At 43.9% G+C, this 19,132-nt stretch overlaps 1 protein-coding gene across 1 annotated transcript in view; it reads left to right on the forward strand.

Moving 5' to 3' along the window:
• Positions 1-19,092, forward strand: part of Bbs9 (Bardet-Biedl syndrome 9) — a 384,815-nt gene extending 365,723 nt beyond the window's left edge. Inside the window, exons 19-20 of the mRNA XM_026778926.1 lie at positions 18,144-18,251; positions 18,399-19,092. Coding sequence (XP_026634727.1) covers positions 18,144-18,251; positions 18,399-18,430 — 140 coding nt within the window. The 3' untranslated portion in view covers positions 18,431-19,092. The remainder of the gene's footprint in view (positions 1-18,143; positions 18,252-18,398) is intronic.
• The last annotated feature ends 40 nt before the right edge of the window (positions 19,093-19,132 follow it).

A 19,132-nucleotide genomic window follows, 5' to 3' on the forward strand; every position in this document is an offset into this window, starting at 1 on the left:
GGGGGTAAAGAAGAGAGTGGGTATTAATACTGGAGTATAAACTATGATTTAGTTTTGTCTGTCTTGATATCTTATTTATAGAACAGCAATTCACAATTCTGTTGCCAAATGGAGTGACTGAGGAATGAATTTCAGAGTCATTATGAAACACTCTCAAACTCGTGCCTTTGAGAAATGGTTCCTCTTTCTGGAGCTGTTCTCACCATTTGGGAAGTGATGCTCTAATGACTACCGCTCTTAGTGAACATGGACTAGCACCGTGTCTGCCACACACGCTCTCGGACGTGGTCCTGATGCATCAGTCTAATCATGAAGACTCACCCCTTTGGGGTCCCCCTCTCCTGGGGTAAAATTATACCTCACATTTTCTCCCTCAGAGGCTGGCATCTTGCTCTGTAGTTCTCATTGGTTATTCAGTATGTTGAGAGTGCGTTTTCTCACCTTATTTATCTGTGCTTACTTTTAGTTTCCTCCTTCCTGCCTTCTGGGTTCCTCTATTGCTCTCTGCTTTGGTGGGAAATGCTTCCTGCACTGGAAGACTAAACTCCTATTCCCCAAAGGGCTGTTGACTTGCCATGTTTGTCCTTGGGTTGGTCATTTTTGCATTTATTATACTGCCAAGAATTGACTATGATTTTGTCTCTGATGCCTTCTGCAATGTTTCATTTATTTTCTCACAGTTAAAAAAGGCATTTCCACTTTGTAAACAGGGGAATGAAGGTCAAAGGTATTAAAACCTATGCAGGAACTGGCCTTCGGGGTATGATTTTTCTGGAGCCCCAGGGTGTGTGTTCACTTGCTCTATCCTCACAGTTAGGAGGATCAGGATCAGGCGGAGTGTATAAACCATGGGGTAGGATATAAACGAGATGCCACCATGAGCATTTTCTTCTTTTCTACCTTGGCCCCTGTCATTTCACAGCCTGCCAGGTGTAAGGTGTGCACGGGGCTGGGGATCCAGTTTGCTCCATGCCTCCTTCCATTCTCTCCACGTCCTCCCTGTGACATTTCCACAGACCCTTTCCCCAGGGATCTCTTACATCATGTGCCCGCCCAATCAAGGAGCTGCCCTATCCGTGTGTCTCCTGCATTTACCAACAATTCCAACCAATTTCTATCTTAGTCAGTGTATTTAAACTGCAGGCGGGAAGCCCCATGCTTCTCTGTGTTTATGAAGCTTGTGTTGAAATGGTGCCATTGGGCTCATGAGGGGTAATGAGACAGACTGTGGGGCGGCTGCCATTTTTACCTTCAAAGGCTGTAGAACTGGCTTAGTCCAAGTGTTTCAGTGTTAGAAGGGAGTCTGGTATCATAGTTTGGACAAAACCCTGATTTTTATTGCCAAAAAGTGTAAGATAAAGATGGAGGTAGATATGAATAATTCAAGGTAATGTTTAAACATTGAGGCTATTTCACCTTCTCTGGAATTAGGGATTCAAGCTTGTACAGAGCTAGGGAGGAATCTGAAATGTTTATGTTACCAGAGTGTAAAAAACATTGTCCAGTTGTTTATCTAATCTTTCATTGGGCTTGATTCTTAAAGCAAGCTTAGATTTGGAGGAGCCTGGGAAAAATAATGTGATCCAGGCCATAACTTGATGCCCCACCAGAAAGAAGATGGATACTTTTTACTCTGTTTGAGACATTTCCCAGCAGACAGATGTGTTTGCTTTACTCTGGAGGTGTCTACCCACAAATCACTGTCAGGACTCTGTTGTTGCCTTAGACACTGGCTCCCACAAAACCCGCCGCCCGCGGAGCCCTTGTTTCTGTTGGGGCTGAGCATTTGGTTGTCGCACCCACTCACTCTGGCAAATTCTCCGTGAGTTGTCATCCAGTAAAAGTTTGGTTCTCAAAGGTTTACATCACCTAAAGCAGAAACTTTTTTAGAACACATAAACATCCAGATGGGCTTGGGAGAAGAAGCAAGAGGTGTTATACTGGGTTTGCTGTATTTTCTGACTTCTTGAGGGAAACGAAAAGTAAAACTGATCGTGGTTTCCAGTGCTCTCATGCTTAATCCATTTACTGTCTTCTCAAGTCAGTGAGTGATGATCGCAGGCCAAGCTCTGTTCTCAGACTTGGGACATAGCATCTAGTAAAACAGACAAAGGTCTCTGCCTTATGTAACTCGCAGTCTCCCAAGAACAGCACATATTAAGAATAAGTAAGTTGTACCAACATAGTGTGTTGGAAGCTAAAATGATAAGTGTTACAGGAAAAGAGAATTGTGTCCGGAAATGGGCTTTACCCAGCGGGGTGGCCAGAGTAGCCTGTGCTTAGATGATGTGTTTTGATCAGAGAGTTTGGAAAAGTTTAGGGATTTGTTCGTGCAGTAACCAGTGAGATAAGTATTCTGGGAAAAGAGAATGGCCGTCACAGCAACCATAGGGTGGAAATGTGCCTACCGTGGTACAGGGACAGCAAGGACGCCAGCACGACAGTGTGGTTAGAGGTGTGCCAAGAGGGATCAGGTTGTACAGTCATTGGTAGACACTCTTTTCCCCGTCTGGGTGAAATCAGCAGAATAACATGGTCACCATTTTTAAGTGGCTAATAGCTGCTGTTTGGAGAATGGCCGGGAGGAGGTAGAGAGTCCAGCTTGAGGGTTCCTCAGAGAACTCCCTTAGTAGCTGTTTGATTAAGAAATAATGGTAGATTCTATCACAGTGGTAGTGGGGAGGGGGTGAGATGGTCAAATTCTGAATCTATTTTAAATGTAGAAAGCAACAGATTTAATGTGTAACCAAGAGAAGCCTTAGATGACTTCAGGGAAAGATGGAGCTGAGATGGCAAGGCTGAAGAGAAAATCAAGAGTCACATTTGGGCTGGGGCTGAGATGCTATTGGAGTTTATTGTCCCTAATTTTATCAGGCTCTTATTTCCTGCCCTGTGCTGTCATTCCCCAAGTCCAACTACGAAGTGAGATGTTTCCTTGAGTAGCTCAGCAGTTCTCTTTCCTGAAGGGCAGGTACCAGGAGCTGGTATTCTTACTTCTGACATCTGCTAGCCTCCCTCCTTCTGTTCCCACCTCTGCACACATGAGAGTGTCAGGCTTTGATTAGGAAAAACTGGCAATCTATCACAAAGATGGTAACGGTGATGTATTTCCTATGTTTTGTTCATCATTCTGCACCAGGAAGTTCCATAATCACTCCATAATTAACTCATTTCATCTTTACAGTTTTCTCATGAATTGTCTGTAGTCATCACCTGCCTCTTACAAACAAGGAAACTGAGGCAGAGAACGATTAAGCTACTAGTTCCTGTTAAAATACAATAGTGGTAGAGCTGGGATGAAATTTTTGACAGGCTGACTCCGGGGGGGGGGGGGGGCTCAGCTCTGAAGAAGCTGGAGAATTTTGAGAGCTAATTGTTAGGGGGATTGTTTTCAACATGGTGTGCGAATTTGCAAGAGCGAAGAAAACAAGGCAGAATACAGAGCCCAGCCACCATCTTTGGCTTTGCTGACCTGCATGCTGTTGAGCTGTGTTCTGTTCACAGACTTGGAACATGTGGAAGGATGGTCTTCAGTGATGACATCACTTGAGACTCTCTTTCTTCAACTTTTCACACATTTTTTTAAGTCAACAAAAACATATTATTCTTTGAGGACTCTCCAGTTGACTTGCACAATGGCTGTATTAACTTTTCCCCCAGCAACACTGAGGAAGGGTTTCTCTTCTTCCACATCCTCTCCAATATTAGATATTGGGTTTCTTGATGGCAGCCATTCTGATCCGGGTGAGTTGGTATCTCAAAGTAGTTTTCCTAATAAATCTCTGATAGCTAGGGATATTGGGCACTTTAAAAAATAGCTGTTAGCCATTTGTGTTGCTTTTTTAAAACTGTATTAATTTCATTAGCCCACTTATTTATTGACAGTATCATTTCCTTGGTATTTACTTTCCGCAATTCTTTGTAAATTTTGGCTATTAATCCCCTCTATGAAGTATGGCTGGCAAAGCTTTTCTCCCATCCCATGGCTGTTGGCTTCCTTTGCTGTGCAGAAACTTTACATGTCCCATGGTCCCATGTGTTGGTCCCTGGGGCTGGCTCCTGCACTGTTGGAGTTTTATTCAGAAACTTCTGTCCTATGCCAGTGTCTCAAGAAACACTTCCTAGGTTTTCCTCTAGCTATTTCAGCATTTCAGGTTTTAATTTAAGGCCTTTGATCTATTTTTGAATTAATTTTTGTACAAAATTAAAGTTATGAACCCAGTTTCATTCTTTGGCACCTAGCTACTCACTTTTTCCAGCACCATTTATTGGATACCACTCTTTCCCAATATATGTTTGACCTCCTTTGTCAAAAACTAAGAGGGTGTAACTTTGTTGTTGAATTTTCATGCTCTGTTCTTTTCTGTTGACCTACCTGTCTGTGTTTATGCTCATACCAGTATGTCATGCGTATTACTATGGCCGTGTGGCGAAGGTTGAGGTTGGGTATATTAATACCTCTAGCAGCATTCTTACTCCTTAGGAGTACTTTAGCTATCTAGAGTCTTTTGTGGTTCCATATGAATTATTGAGAATCCTCAAAAGAATTAAAAATAGAGCTACCATATGACCCAATTATTTCACTATTAAGCATATATACCCAGAGAACTCCATAACCTGATACAGAGATACTTGTGCCTCCATGTTTATTGTTACTTTATTTACCATAGCAAGGAAATAGAACCAATTTAGTTGTCCATCAACAGAGGATTGCAGAATGACAGTCTGGTAATACGTAATATGAAATAGTTCTCAACTCCAATAAAAAATTAAATCACAAAGGTCACAAGAAAATGGATAGACTTAGAAACTATAATATTAAATAAGGTCATCCACCTCAGGAAAAAAACTTCATGGATCCCAGGCAAAACAGATAACAAGCAAATGTACAAATGGGCACAGTGTAGCCTGTAGGAAGGAGAACAAAAAGGGTCACTGTTAGGTAACGAGAAAGGACTGAATGTAGAAAATGGATAATTTGTTTCATAAAGAGTTTATAATGGTAATTCTTCTAGTTTTAACTCCGTTGTGGCTTTTTCAGGTTATTCAGGTGGTGGATCAGTGCATAAGTGTGTATTTGGTAGTGAAAAGTGTAAAGTCAATGTGAAGTTGACTGATGGCACACACCTTAGGAGGCAGAGATAGGCGGATCTCCATTAATCTGGGGCCATCTTGGTCTATATAACGAGTTCCAGGCCAACCACGGCTATAATGAAACCCTGTCACAGAACACAAAAATCAAAAAATAAAACAAGCAAAGAAAAAGCAAATCAACTGTGGAGCCCTATAGGGTCAGAATGGATGTTCTAACTTACAAAAGTTTACTGAGGTTCATACATGTTGAGTCTGGCTAGTTTCACTTTGTGGTGTTTTTCTTTTACTTATTTTCACGTTTTTTTTTAAATGAAGTTTTAATTATGAAAAAAGAAATTATTAAGCACACACTCTTTGCATAAGAGAGAAAATTCAACTGCCTTGCTCTGTGTCTTTATTTTCCTATGGAAAGGTCTTTTTTGTTTGTCATATATGCTGTGAAAGTGAAAACAAGAAGGATCATATATGTGGACATACTTCTTACCATTTTTAAAAAGGTTCTTCAGGTTTCCAAATCTTTTAGAGATGAGGTACAAACTAAATGATTCTTTGTTAAGCATTATTTCTCAGAGTACCGGTAAGTGGTTGCCACCAAATCCTTCATTAATAATCCCTTCCTTTTCCAGAAGGACTTGCCAACACCCATAAAGTATTCACTGGGAGAATTAAAGTCATATAAAAATAATTGGTGTTTGCTTCCTTCGAGGCATACATTTAAACGCTTTCCTCTACTTCTCTGTTCCTTGGCTGCCTCCTATGTTTAGTAACACTAGGTCAGCAGACTTCCTCTTTCAAGGTTCATCTGCTGGCCAGTTCAGTTTCCCATGAGAAAGCAAGCTTACCGCTGTTTTCACTCTCGTCTTAATGCTTCCTCCATTCACTTCATAGGCTCGTCTGGGCTTATGTTTCCCAGTCATAAGCACTGCTGGTAAACAGAGGCTGACCAATGCAATTGCACCCCACTGATGACCGCCACCGCTACCTCCACCCCCACCGCCATTGCCACCATCATCATCCTCATTGCCCTTTTAAAATTCCTGCTGTGATCTCGGAAAGAATGGTTGTTTGACAGTAGAATATTAGTAATTTCCTCTTAAAAGGAATGTGATTTATTTTGAATACTTTGTTGATAATTTTTTCCATTGGCCACCAGGTCCGACTGTCAGCATTCCACTACTGGTCTACATGGCCCACCAACTTTTGCCTGTGTGGATCTTAGAAAGTCACATATAATCCTCTCTGGCCTCATGGCCTCACGGCCTCATGGCTTGCTGTTTAGTGTGCAGCTGGCTCGAACGGAAATGACTGACATCAGCTGGGGCTAATGCCGAAAATAATGGCTAACACTCATTGGTGGGCTTCTGCTGTACTGAACACTATGATAAATCCATTACAAGTCTTAATTTAACCGTCATCTCAGAAAGGAAATGCTGTATTTTTTTGCATGAAAAAGGCTACACGTAGTGGTTAACATCTGTCATCCCAGCTCTGGGGAAGCTGAAGCTAGAGGATCAAGTGTTCAAGGCTAGCCTGAGATACATATTAAAACCCTGAATCAAAGCACACATACATACTTATGTGCACACATGCGTACATACATACATATGTGCACACATGCATACATATGTAACACACATATATAGAGCCATGTATGTATGTACACATGTGCATGCAGAATAGATGCACGTGTATTATGTAATGCACCTATATATATGAATGTGTGTATATAATGCATACGTGCATACTTATGTATATACTTATATACAGGAAAGCAAGGCCCAGGTTCACAGCGTAGCCTCACTAGGCATCATGCCTTCTTTGAGCATGTCTCTTGCTACAGTTGATGGTCTAGCTTTCCATCCTGTGTATATCTCTCTGTTGTACAAAACATGCCATTATTTCATGGGAATTCAGACCGCTCGGTAGTGCAGTTGCCGTGGAATGAGTCCTGGGTGTTTGCTCTGTTCCTCTACTGTGCGTGACAGACAGTGATGCAGTGTTCTTCTCCGGACAGCCCCCTTGTCTCTTCACTTCACCTGCTTGTGAGTCCGGGCCCCGGCTGAATTCTTCATTCCATATACATCTCCTTGACTCTGTCATTATCACAAAAACAATAGAATCCATCAACACCGTGGCTCTTCATTGGGTTGTGGAAAGAAGGTTAAGATGAAGAACGGTTGCTACGATCCCTTTCTGCAGGAGGAAGGCATGAAGAACATCTGCCCTTGTTCTGTGTGGTGTCCGGGCATGGTGGGGTTCTGCTGCATCTCCCCGGGTTTTCAGAAATGAGTATTACAGAACCGTTGGCTTCTGCTGTCTCACAACTGTGCTACAACGTGCGCTTGCGGGTGCAGACTGTGAGGGACCACGAGCTCTAAAGAGAGGGCGGGGAAGTGCTTTAAATGGAAATGTCTTGTAGTTATGCCTCTTTCCACTGTACATTGAATTTCCTTAAGATTTCAAAATGAAATGGATATCACACTTTTTCCACTTTGAACAAAAAACACTCAACTTGTCAGTATAGAAAAATACAGTGAAAAGACGGTATTGCATGACAATGGCAGAGTGCTCCGGCCACTGATCGGCTGGCCAAGGAAGTGGACATTAGCCTTTTCCTCTCCCCCACAGTGACTGGGCATTTCTTTTGTAATTGCATCTGGACGTTCTCACAGCCTTGCTAACACGTGTGCAAACATTGTGATTGGAGATGTTAATGCAAAAGTGAGGAGCGCTTTAAAGTTTCCATGTTTATGTTCTTACTGGGTGTGTGTCTCTGGAAGTGCTGCAGGTTAAGAACTTAATGTGTTAGGAAAACAGATGTAATGCACACACATTCGAGAGCTCTCGTTTCCTCGGGCCAGCACAACTCCAAGGCCCCGAGCGATGAGTTCATGGTCCCTTCTCACTGTGTCAGGGCTGTGCTTAGCCTGGCTTCTCCCCTGAATTTCATGGATCAGAATTGATTAACAATATGTAGAGGCTGTCAACCGTGCCCCTGCATACAGCAGGGCATGTAATGTACCAGTAGAGTGTAGAAATAATTTTGCCAACAATTAATCGGGGGAATTCACTTTATGAAGCCCTGTTTACAGACTGACATCTGGAGAAATTCTTAGCCTGGATCCCTTCCAATCTATAGGATTTATGGACTGTGCTTGCTTTTTTTGTAAATAAGGCTTCTTATTTTTTTTTCTTCTTGGTACACTCTGTTTACACAATCATCAATGGATGGAAATAGCTGTGCTCCTGCAATTTCTTAGAGCGTTGCATCAAGTAGGCCTGTATTCCAACCAGTGGCCCAGCTACACCACTCGGGCACCTAATGCTATTAAAGTTGTGGAAATATCTTAATGCCAGGAGCACCCTGAGCTCTGAAATCCAGACGCTGGCTGAAGCCCTTATACCCCGAGGGGCTGAGTGTTCAGCCTTTATGGGGGTTTTAAAACTTGTTGAGACACATGCTAGACCTCTTAAAATGCAGTAGGCTCCCTTTTACTCACACACTGGTCTCTGCTGGGAGGTGTGAAGTGGAAATATTTTCGAGCTTTGGATACATGCATAGTCTTGACTGTGTTTTAAGTTCTCACTGTGTGGGGGGGGATCAAAGTTGGTTATTAAGGAACGGAATGGGGCTGCGTACATTCCACAGGCTTTATATTGGGCACCCTCACCAGTGACCTGCACGTGCCTCTCTGTGGCTTACCATGATCCTCTCCTTTGCTGATGGCTGGGCCATTTCCAGTGTGATCGGTGAGGTCTCTCCAATTACAGGAGAAAGCAAAGGTGTAGAATAAGTTCACGGGGAGCAGAGAAGGAAACTATGTCGTGGAAGTGGAAACCCAGGACTGTACAGAAAGACATTCTGTTTCTGCCTTGTTGAGTTTTAAGGCTGCGCAGTGGTGCCAAGTTAATGTTTCCACATTATGCGTAGTAGTCGGCCCAAGGAAAATGGAGACGAGAGACTGGCCTCTGTCCTCCAGTTACAGCATCGGTCTTAACATGGTAGGACATGGCTGTACTCCTTGCACCTTCGAGACTGAGGCAGGAGGATTGGGAGTTTGGGGCTAGCCTGGGTAACATAGTGAGATCCTATCTCAAAAATAAAAAGCAGAAGGAGCAGGAACCATGTTAAATGATAGTAACTGACTAAACATGTATGGTGGACAAGAGTATATTCATCCTCTCTCATGTCTGTCCACCATAAATGCTTAGTTTGTTCTCTTTAAAAAAATAAAGTGAGGAGAAGAAAAGAATAATCAGTGTGACACTACATGACCGCCGGCCATAGTTGATCTCCTATGGCGATGACTCCCTAGTGACTGGCAGGTCATGCTGCATGCAGACTTGGACACAGGGACTCACACCGGCTTTGGAAGATGTGGCTTAGATCAGGATATTGCAAGATTTTCTTGTGTACCCCATTACTTCCTACCATTGAAATACTTTTGTCTCTTTGTGAAATTTTCCATTTAATATTTTTAGATTGTGGTTGGGCCTTACTGAAACAACTTAATGTGTACCCATGGACAGAGTCACTACTGTCCATGAGGCATGTGTGTACTTATAGAAAGAGAGGAGAGCAAGATGGGGAGAGGAAAAGAGAAGGAAATGGGAGGAGGAGTAAGCGAGGGAAGGGGATTCAATTTCTGATGTGAGTGGCCAGAGAAGAGAGTCCCTGGGGCACTTCATATTTAAGGGTGTAGTTTTCAGAAAGACAACCATTCACCACACCTCACATGAATTAGAAAACTTTGGAGTTTGAATGTTAACCCCAAAAATGAACCTCAACTTGCTTCATCAGTGACTCTTAGAGAAACGTGTATCTGGAGTGCATTTTCCAGGTTTCTGCTATTTTAACTCTTGGTGGCGATTCAGTCTGTGAGAACTGAACCTTACCTGGCAGACAGAGAGCAGGGCCGTGGTCATGTGAGAGTCTCTTAGCTGCTTGCTTGATACTTCTCAAACACACGAGAAGGAAGGAATGATTCTCCCCTCACGTTATGATCCAGACATCTGTAAATATTCCCCAGTAACAAGTGGCCCTCTTTCCACTTTCCTGTATTGTTATCAGGACCCACAAATGCAGGTGAATTCAGTCCTGGAAAAGAGGTGTCCTTTTGAAAGCTCTGATGGCATCGGCCACCCTCTCTGAGCTTCTTTCTTGGTGTTTTTTAAGCGAAGTTGCTTAAACTTCAAACCAAAGCTCTCTGACTCCACAAGAGCATCATGAGAAAATTAATAAAAAGGTTGAAAGTGCTGAGGAGATTGCTAGCTAGGTGTGGCCGCCAGGAGTGCTCTCAGTCTCCTGCGACTGCTGCCTGTTCCAGGCCCTACAGGTCCGCCGCAATGATGAGCGCCTTCCCATGCACCTTCAGCATTGTGCTCTGCCTCATCCCCTTCTGTGGCCTCTCCCTTCACTGCCTATGTGGTTTTAAGAGCAGATGAAATACTCAGAGGCCGTACTGATATAGTGAGTTTATGAACGAACTCCTCCTTAGTATTTCCACTGACTCTTCGTAAGAAGAACACCAGACCAACCCCAGCACAAAGGCAGATAGGCTGGGACATCAGGGTCACTGGAGGGGGAATCGGGTGCTAGAAGTAGGTGGAAGAAGGAGAAAGACAGACAGCAGGTTGGCTATGAGTGCAATGAGGGAGCCAGTTGCCTGGGTTACCATACAACAATATAGCTGACCAATAGACCTCAAAACATCAGGGCCACCAAAACAAGGAGAGCCTGGAAGACTGTCACAACTAAGGGGAGCCAAGAAGACAGACCACCAAAGCCATTGGTATTTTGGGAATTGTCCTGTAGCAGAATGTGAACATCATAAATATAGAAATGATGGAAATCTTTAAAAAGCATAGACCTTTGTCAATGACAATACCCCAGCATTATCTCACTAATGTAAAACCATATCATACTAACACAAAAGATGTGGGTGTAGTGATGAGGCAAGCAGGCCTGCTTTTGTCCCGCCTGCCTTCTGCATGGCTAGCTTTACACCCGAAATAACAACACACAAATTGTTTTCACTTAAACACTGCCTGGCCCATTAGCTCTAGCCTCTTACTGGCTAACTCTCACATCTTAATTAACCCATTTCTATTCATGTGTGTAGCACCACGAGGTGGTGGCTTACCGGGAAGATTCTAACCTATGTCCATCTTGGGCCAGAGCTCCATGGCGTCTGCCTGACTCTGCTTTCTTCCTCCCAGAATTCTCATCTGTCTACTCCACCCACCTAAGGGCTGGGCTATCAAAAGGCCAAGGCAGTTTCTTTATTAACCAATGAAAGTAACACATAGACAGATGAGCCTCCTACATCATGTGGGGGATAACAAAAGATGTATGGGAGCTCTGGACAACCCCCTGAATCCTTCTATACAGTTAAAACTTGAAAAAAAGCAAGTTAAAAGAGTAGAAGTTTGCGGATGTGTAAACAAGAGCATTCTTGGCAGAAGAGCAATGATTCTTCGAAACTGCTGTGGTAACTAGGAGATGTGCTTCTGGTGATACTGAAAGATAAGGCATCTGGCAGTGTTCTAGGTGCCGAGCATGCTTCCATTACCCTTGTTAGGTAGGTCAGGAGTGGCAAACTATTGCCTGTGGGCCAACCCTGGGCCATCACCTACTTTCGTAAATAAAGCTCTGTTGGAACACAGCCAGCACACCATTGCATGTACACATGGAACTTGGCTGCTTTGCCACAACAGTGGCAGCAGAGCCCAGACAGTCTGTAGAGGCCAAATAGTATTTGCTATCCGGCTAAGCTCCTGATTTAGGGTGAGTGCAAAGTAAAAGTGAGGCAGGCTAGTTGGGTCACCAGGATGCACTGGGGTGGAATCGGGTGTTAGGAGGAGATGCATCAGGAGGAAGCAAGAGAGGTGGCGGATGGGGCTTGAGTCGGGAGAGCCTCCAGCTGCCTGGAACGTGAAGCTCGCAGAGACTATCCTGTTTCCCCTCCCCCCCCCCGAACTGTATTTTAGCTGCAGATTCTGTCAGGCCATATGAGATCCACCTTTCCAGCCCCCTTTCTAGGTACTTTATCTTGGCTTCTAATCCTATTATTTTATTGTTCTAGTTGTCCTGAAAATAAGTCACCAGAAATAAATACACTATCTCTATGCTACACTGCCAAGCTCCATATCTGCAGTTATTGTGTTTGCTACTTAAAATTGACCTTGATGATTGTATTGCCTATTGACACTAAGTTCCTGTTTATAGATACTGAAACACACAGACACACACAGACACAGACACACACAGACACACAGACACACACACACACACACACACACACACACACACACACAGTTGGCCATGATGAAGTCTTTGTATCATGAAAGTGAGCAGACGGAGACCTTGGCTTCTGCCTGCCCCAGCCCATGCCAGCTATCCGGCTCACCTTGCATTCTGAGTTTGGTTTCCAGAATTCTAGATGGTCTTCATGTTTGCTTCTTCCCAACCTTCTGTATTAACCTTTAAATGCTGTCAACTGTGTAACAGGACCCAGCAGAGAAAGCCTGAGCTCGATTTGTTGCTGCCCTGCCCCCACCCACGTAATTCTCTTGCCGATGACAGGTGTTCTTGGTAAGAAAGAAGTTTGTCCATCTTAGTTTGCCTTTGAAGATAGAAACAGATTTGAAAATAAATTGGAATCCCAGCAAAAATCCTAGTGTTCCTTTCTAATGCTTGGGTAATTCCTAGTCATTGAGAATTTTACTGAAACATTCTCTTTAATTTTCTGAGTAGAAGAGGGTTTTTACATGCATTTATTCAAGAATGACCAGTTTACAAAAAGTGTAAGTGATCAGATACAGAATTTGATGCACAGTTCAGCATGAATGGGACTTGTTTTTCCAACATCATCGATGCAATTTCTAACTCATAAAGTTTTTTTCTGAATTATTTTATGCTGGTTGCTTACAACTCATAATGCGTGTGTCATTTTTGAAATTTTTATGTATAAGTTTAGGTTTCTAGACTGGGTCCAAAATTCTTTAGATCAAATAACTTAATTGTAATAGAACTCTGTAATGTAATAGCTACTTAAAACATTATTCTATTCTGAAAATATATCTAGAGTTCTCCCTTCACGTGCCAGAGTTCCTCAGTGATAGTCCTTTCTTTAAAGATCCCAGTATAAAGTAGAAGTGAGTCTCCCCTAGCCACGGAAGCAAAACTTGGATGTCTGCATTGGTGGGGAGAGATTTTCTGAACACTGTGGCAACTTGGAAGTATTATCTATGTGAAAAGGGTGTGGGTGAAATGGGAGAAGCCTGTGCTGTTGCCAAAACAAACTAGTTACTGGCTGTTGGGGTCTTAGATAACTGAGATTCTGGTGTGTTCTGGAGTTTTCTTATTAATAACCTCAATTCTAAACATCCCGTGAATTATGGTCGACCATGTCTTATAGACATGTCACTGTTTTCAGTGTGGCCAGACTCTATCTTCTGTTACCTGAAACTGAGAAAAAAATTGTTGAAAATACGTATAGCAGTTGACAAGAGACTTTGCAAATACTGACTCTCATTCCCAAGAATAAGAGTTGGCATTCTTTTTCTTTTCATTTCAAGTTCTGTTTTTTAAAAGTATTTAAACCAGAAGTGGTAGCTTAACCCCAGAGTTTGAACACCTGAGTTCAAGGCCAGCCTGCTCTACAAAGCAAGTTCCAGGACAGCAAGGACTACATGGAGAAAATATGTCCTGAGAAACAAGGCAAAGCAAAAAAGCATTTTTAAAGTATTGGTTCTGAGAGGAAACTGGAAAAGTAAGTGAGTCTGAGAAGTGCTGCTGCGTCAGAGCCAGGCTGCAGGCTCTAGAGATCGTGTGACCTCTGGCAAATGCCGTCATCTCTCAGTTTCCTTTCATAAATTAAGACTTTCCAACAGGGTTGACGGTCTACGATGATGTCAGGGCAGGATGCAAGAAATGTCGAGACCATCCCTTCATAAAGAGCAGAATTTAGGAATTCAGTTGTTATTGCCTGTCTGTTCCATCCACCCCACTCAGAGTCTTGTACACAGGGTTTAGAATTAAAGGGACTGCTCAGCCAACTGCAGGCTCTTGGTGGCAGAGGCTGACATTCTTGCTGCTCAGTCTTCCCAGTGTCCCATGCCCTGTTCTCTATGCCTTGGGACCCAGCCTTGGGTTGTCATTGCTTCTAGGCCAGTCATAACTGTGTCTTACCTGCTGATCTTTATCCTTCCCGGCCCTGAGGAACAGCTCTCAGATCTATCATGTCATTGAGCCTGGGTATAGAAAACCAAGGCTAAAAGGCAAATACAGTATGTGGAGGGTCCATCCTGATAAGTCCGTGACATGGGCTTTGAGTTTATGTCTTATGAAAATGTCATAAACAGACCATGCATTTAAGCTACCTGACCTCCTAAGACTCATAGTTCAGTCATGTGGTCCATTAGAGCCCCTGAGATGATGTGGTTGGCTGGACTCCAAAGCTCACAGCCTCTGACTGGCATCAAGGCAGGATGATACTGTGGTCCCTAATCTGGACAGAGCACAAAACTCAAAATTCTAAGTCAGGCTGGAGAGATGGCTCAGCAAGTGAAGGCAGTTGTTGTCAAGCCTGGCAACATGGATTCAATCCTTGGGAGAGGAGAGGACCAACTTGTGTGATTTGTGCCCTAACTTTAACACGCTACACGTCCTGACACACACTGCACCCACCACACACACACAGTACATAGGTTTGGTTTGGTTTGGACTGGATTTTTTTTTTTGGTGTTTTTTTTTTTTGTTCGTTTTTCAAGACAGGTTTCTCTGTGTATCTTTGGATGCCCCGGAACTCATTCTGTAGACCAGGCTGGCCTTGAACTCACAGAGACCCTCCCTGTCTCTGCCTCCCAAGCTCTGCGATGAGAGGCTTGCACCGTCACCTCTTGGCTTAGGTTTGTAATTTTTTACATCTATATCCAGTTTCTGCTGAATATTCATTGGTTTCACACCATCATAAGTTGATGTATCTTCATTTCTAAACTCCTTCTGGTTCAGCTCCGTTCCAAATTTCCTTGAGTCAAGAAAGTAGCAAGTGGCCCTGGGCAATTTGGGGGAAGAAATGATGGAAGAGGAACGGCCGGATTCCTACTGCTATAGACACACTGGTGAAGTGAGGGCAGGGGCCTTCTCAGCAGGGCTGTTGGATGCTGGAGTGAGTTAGCATGTTGCAGAGGCACAGCACAGTGCCCAGTACCCAGTGCCCAGGACTGTTGCGCTCCCATCCTCCTTCAGCTCCTTGCTGGTTTCAGGTCAGAAATCCCCAGTTCCTGCTGAATCTGCCAGTTTGTTGGCTCCTGTCACACGGGCTGTTTGTGTTTGCATGATTCCATCCAGCTGTGGGTTTTCTTCCCTTTCGCCTTTTATGGGATGGGCTCTGAGCCAAGGGTACTTCATCTGGCGTCCATGGGACCCGGGCTTCACTTCCATGGATGAGCTTCAGAGGCTCTGGTAGTTTGGAAGTTTTATGTTTTATTTCTCTCTTTTTATTGCTTACTTTTAATATCTTAACAAATATATACATCATCTCCTAGCAAAATTCTCACCAAATATAATCATCTATCTTTAGCAGATTTGAGTTTCAATTTGGTATGGGTTGGTCTGGGATCCTGAGTTTTTAACCAGCTCCCAGGTGTTCCTTCTGCTGCTGCTAGGATGGTCTCACTTAGAGCAGTGACACCAGGAGGGCCTCTGACTTTCTGTGTTTACCTTCTTTGGCCAACTAGCTTTACTGAGCCTGCCCTTTTCCTATAGCAAGTTATCTGGTCGTCAGAACCGGCCACCCCATACTGGAATTCTTATCACGAAAGGTGTTTCCATGCCCCAGCAGCTGGATCTCTCTTGACCTCTGCATGTCCGTCTCCATTAGCCACGGATGAGTGGTTGCATACCAAGGTGATTGCCATCCCTTTTAGCAGTCAACCATGGAGCCCCTCATTCTAACAGATGAATGGTCAGTCTGACTTCAAAATTCCATCTTGAAGACTTGGTATTTATAATTACCAGTATCAGTTAGTTTTTAATAAAACGGGACCCAAAGAAAGAAGGTTGGACTCAACACTTGGATAAGCCATCTGGCTACATGGAGGTACAAATGACCTGTGTTGTAGAGCTTGTGACTGGTCAGCCCCTACCATGTATCTAGTCAGGAAATGGAAGTTCTGAGGGATCAAGAGGAGATATACATAGTCACTACCCATTCCAGCCTCAGGAGGGTAGAGCCCTGGATACAGAAGAAATTGTGTTGCCTGTTGTTTTTCTGTAGCCATCAACTTTCCCTTTTGTGCCCATGTGACAAAGAACTAGGATACTCCTATGTAATCTTGTCTCGTAGTGAGTCAGCCAGAAGCCAGGAAGACATGGGAGCTTTCTCCTCCTGTGCACACAGTAGATACTGCACCGTTTCCTGTCTTCTGGAGGGGATGGCTCTGCCACACTCCTAGAGTTTGCTTGTATGTGAAGGTAGCGTCATGACTGTATATCATTCCTGGTCCCTTTCTCTTCCTACCTTGTCTGTCCCAAGGAGAGAAAAGTCAATGATTTGCGAGTCTACAGTGGAAACCGACCTTCTGCCTCTCTCTGTGGGGACAGTTTCTTCCACCGAGAGTAAGCATACCCCTTCGGTCTGCTCTTCCCTGTCATTGGTCTGGGTAGTGCTTCCAAGGCCTGCTCACCATTGCCACCTGCCCTGTCTTTCTCCACCTCGGTTAGAGGGGTGAACAGGAGAACACAGAGGCTGTTCCATAGTCCCGCAGACCCGTGTGACCTTGGTGATTCACTGAATCTCATGAGACCTTTATTTTCCTATCCTGAACATGAGAATAACCTCGCTCATGGTAGCAGAGTACTGGGGTTAACTGAGATAATGTATAGGGAGCTTTAAGTGCCCAGAAAGTGCACAATAATAATGTGATTTCCCTGTGGAAAGAGACTAGAACTCAGCCTGGTTCTCCTTACAGGTAGGGTCTTGCTATTTACAGACAGAGCTGGGTCAGCTCAGCCCCACCCAACCAATGAATAATCCCCGTGCTCCCAGAAAGCCTCTCATTTTATGAACTTGGAAACCTTTCTCTCCAGTTTCCCTCACTGGTTTATTTCTCAGTGAAGATGTAGGGGTGTGGGGGGCAAGGTGCATTTTCCTTCAGAGCTGGACTTTGCCTCTGCCCCTCTTCTAAAGTGATGCGAAGGTAAGCTGTTCACACTGTCCTTTCTCGAAATGTCATGAGCGTCATAAAACTTCTCACACATAAAACCAAACTTAAGTATCAAGGCTTTGGACTCAGTGTGTGAGAGGAGAGGACTCAGGAAAAAGAAATCACACTTCATTAAGAAGAAGAAAGGCTTTGGAAAAATCTGTACAATATACAGTGTGCTAACTCACTTCCAGGAAGCAATTGCAAAATAGACCACGTTGCCTGACAGCGTCAGGAAGCTCACACATGGATTTGAGGTTTCCATACAAGATTTTGATGGTTACAGTGAAGCGGTATATACCCAGGCTTTGAAAAACAGTTCATCCTTGAATCTCTTTTGTGTTAGAATGTTCCACAAGGCAGTTCCCTAACTTTTCTGCCGCATTCTGAAATGGGGGTTGTTTGTCCTGTAAGGTGCAGGATTCAGGGAGAAAATCAAGTCTAGAGAAGCCCCCCCCCCATAGTCACTGAGCATCAGTAGCCTTCCTTTGCACTGGAGGGTGTGTGTATTCTGTGCACCTCATCATTTCCGATAGTCTGTATCTTCTGCAGAGGGCTTGTTATGCTGCAGGTATTGTATTTGATGTAGGTTTCCCTTTCTGACCAGACAAGGAAATTCAAAGGATGATGCTGTTGTCACTGTTGCCAAGCTCCAATCACACGACCATGCATTCCCAGGACTTTGAATAAAACAAGGTTTAAGATAGTGTTTTGGTTCTCTCGTGACGATCTGTCATGTCTCTCATTGTTGTGTGTAGTGTACTTGTAAGTGTGGTCACTGTGGGAAGGCAGGGTTCTTCAGCTGTTGCTTACGATACTGTTTACGCTTTCCAACATAGGTGGTTGCACTCCAATCCCAGAGTCGGACCTCGATGAAAGATCGCTAGAAGAGTCTGCAGAGCTGTTTACCAACCACAAGCACCTCATCGCAGAGACCCCTGTGCCTGGTGAGACTCTCTGGTCCGCTTCTGACGTATTGAAGTGTTTTGAAAAACGACTTGTTTTCTAAAGTCTTCATCTTGGTGCGGGTGACTGGGCAGTTTTTCCATTTCTGTCAGTATTCAAGCCTACCCCTCTTTGTTTCTTCTTCCCAGAAGTTGCAGCCCTCCAGGGAGTTTTGGAATAGTCGGAGTCAAGCTAACTAGACGGAAGGAAGATGGCCTCTCTGAGGCTGACCTTGTATGGACACTGTGCTCCTACCCTGGTGCTTTGCCAAGCTCACCCCTGGAGGTCACTGCGTGGAGATGGGGTCGGAGCTTTTGTGTGTGCTAGGAGGGCTTGGACTACCACAGACCGGTCATCCAAAAGACAAGATTTGTCTTTTCTTCCCAGGAAAACTGTTGCTGCCTTTAGTCTGGAGTGCTGATAGACAGAGGGTCTAGCAAAATGGCAGAATTTGGGGACAGGCTTTAAAATGCAGGGATCCAGATGGAAAGTAATTTGATAGCCCATTTTTTCACAGAATTCTTATGTAGTAAATGTATCAAGTTTAATAAAGCATCTAATTGTCAAACAATAACTTGGACATAATTTATAACAAAGGTTATGCATGTGATTTCTCTGTATTTTTTTTAGAGACACTGAAAAGTTTGCTACTCCCCAGTAAGATTTGGGTGTGCCTATTTAATAAGGAGAAGAAGCGCTCGGGGCTGTCACTGCATTTGCTCTATTGAGCTAGCATGGATAGGGTGACTTCCTAGTGGGCCCGAATGCACTTTAAGGAAGCCGGTACACTAACATCCTCTTTTAATCACCCTCTGAGTGATGCCTTCCACAAATCCAGGGGATATAGGGAGCCACACCTTACTATTATTAAATATATATATAT

This window comes from Microtus ochrogaster, chromosome 5, assembly GCF_000317375.1.
Source record: "Microtus ochrogaster isolate Prairie Vole_2 chromosome 5, MicOch1.0, whole genome shotgun sequence".
In the NCBI taxonomy this organism is placed as follows: Eukaryota; Metazoa; Chordata; class Mammalia; order Rodentia; family Cricetidae; genus Microtus; species Microtus ochrogaster.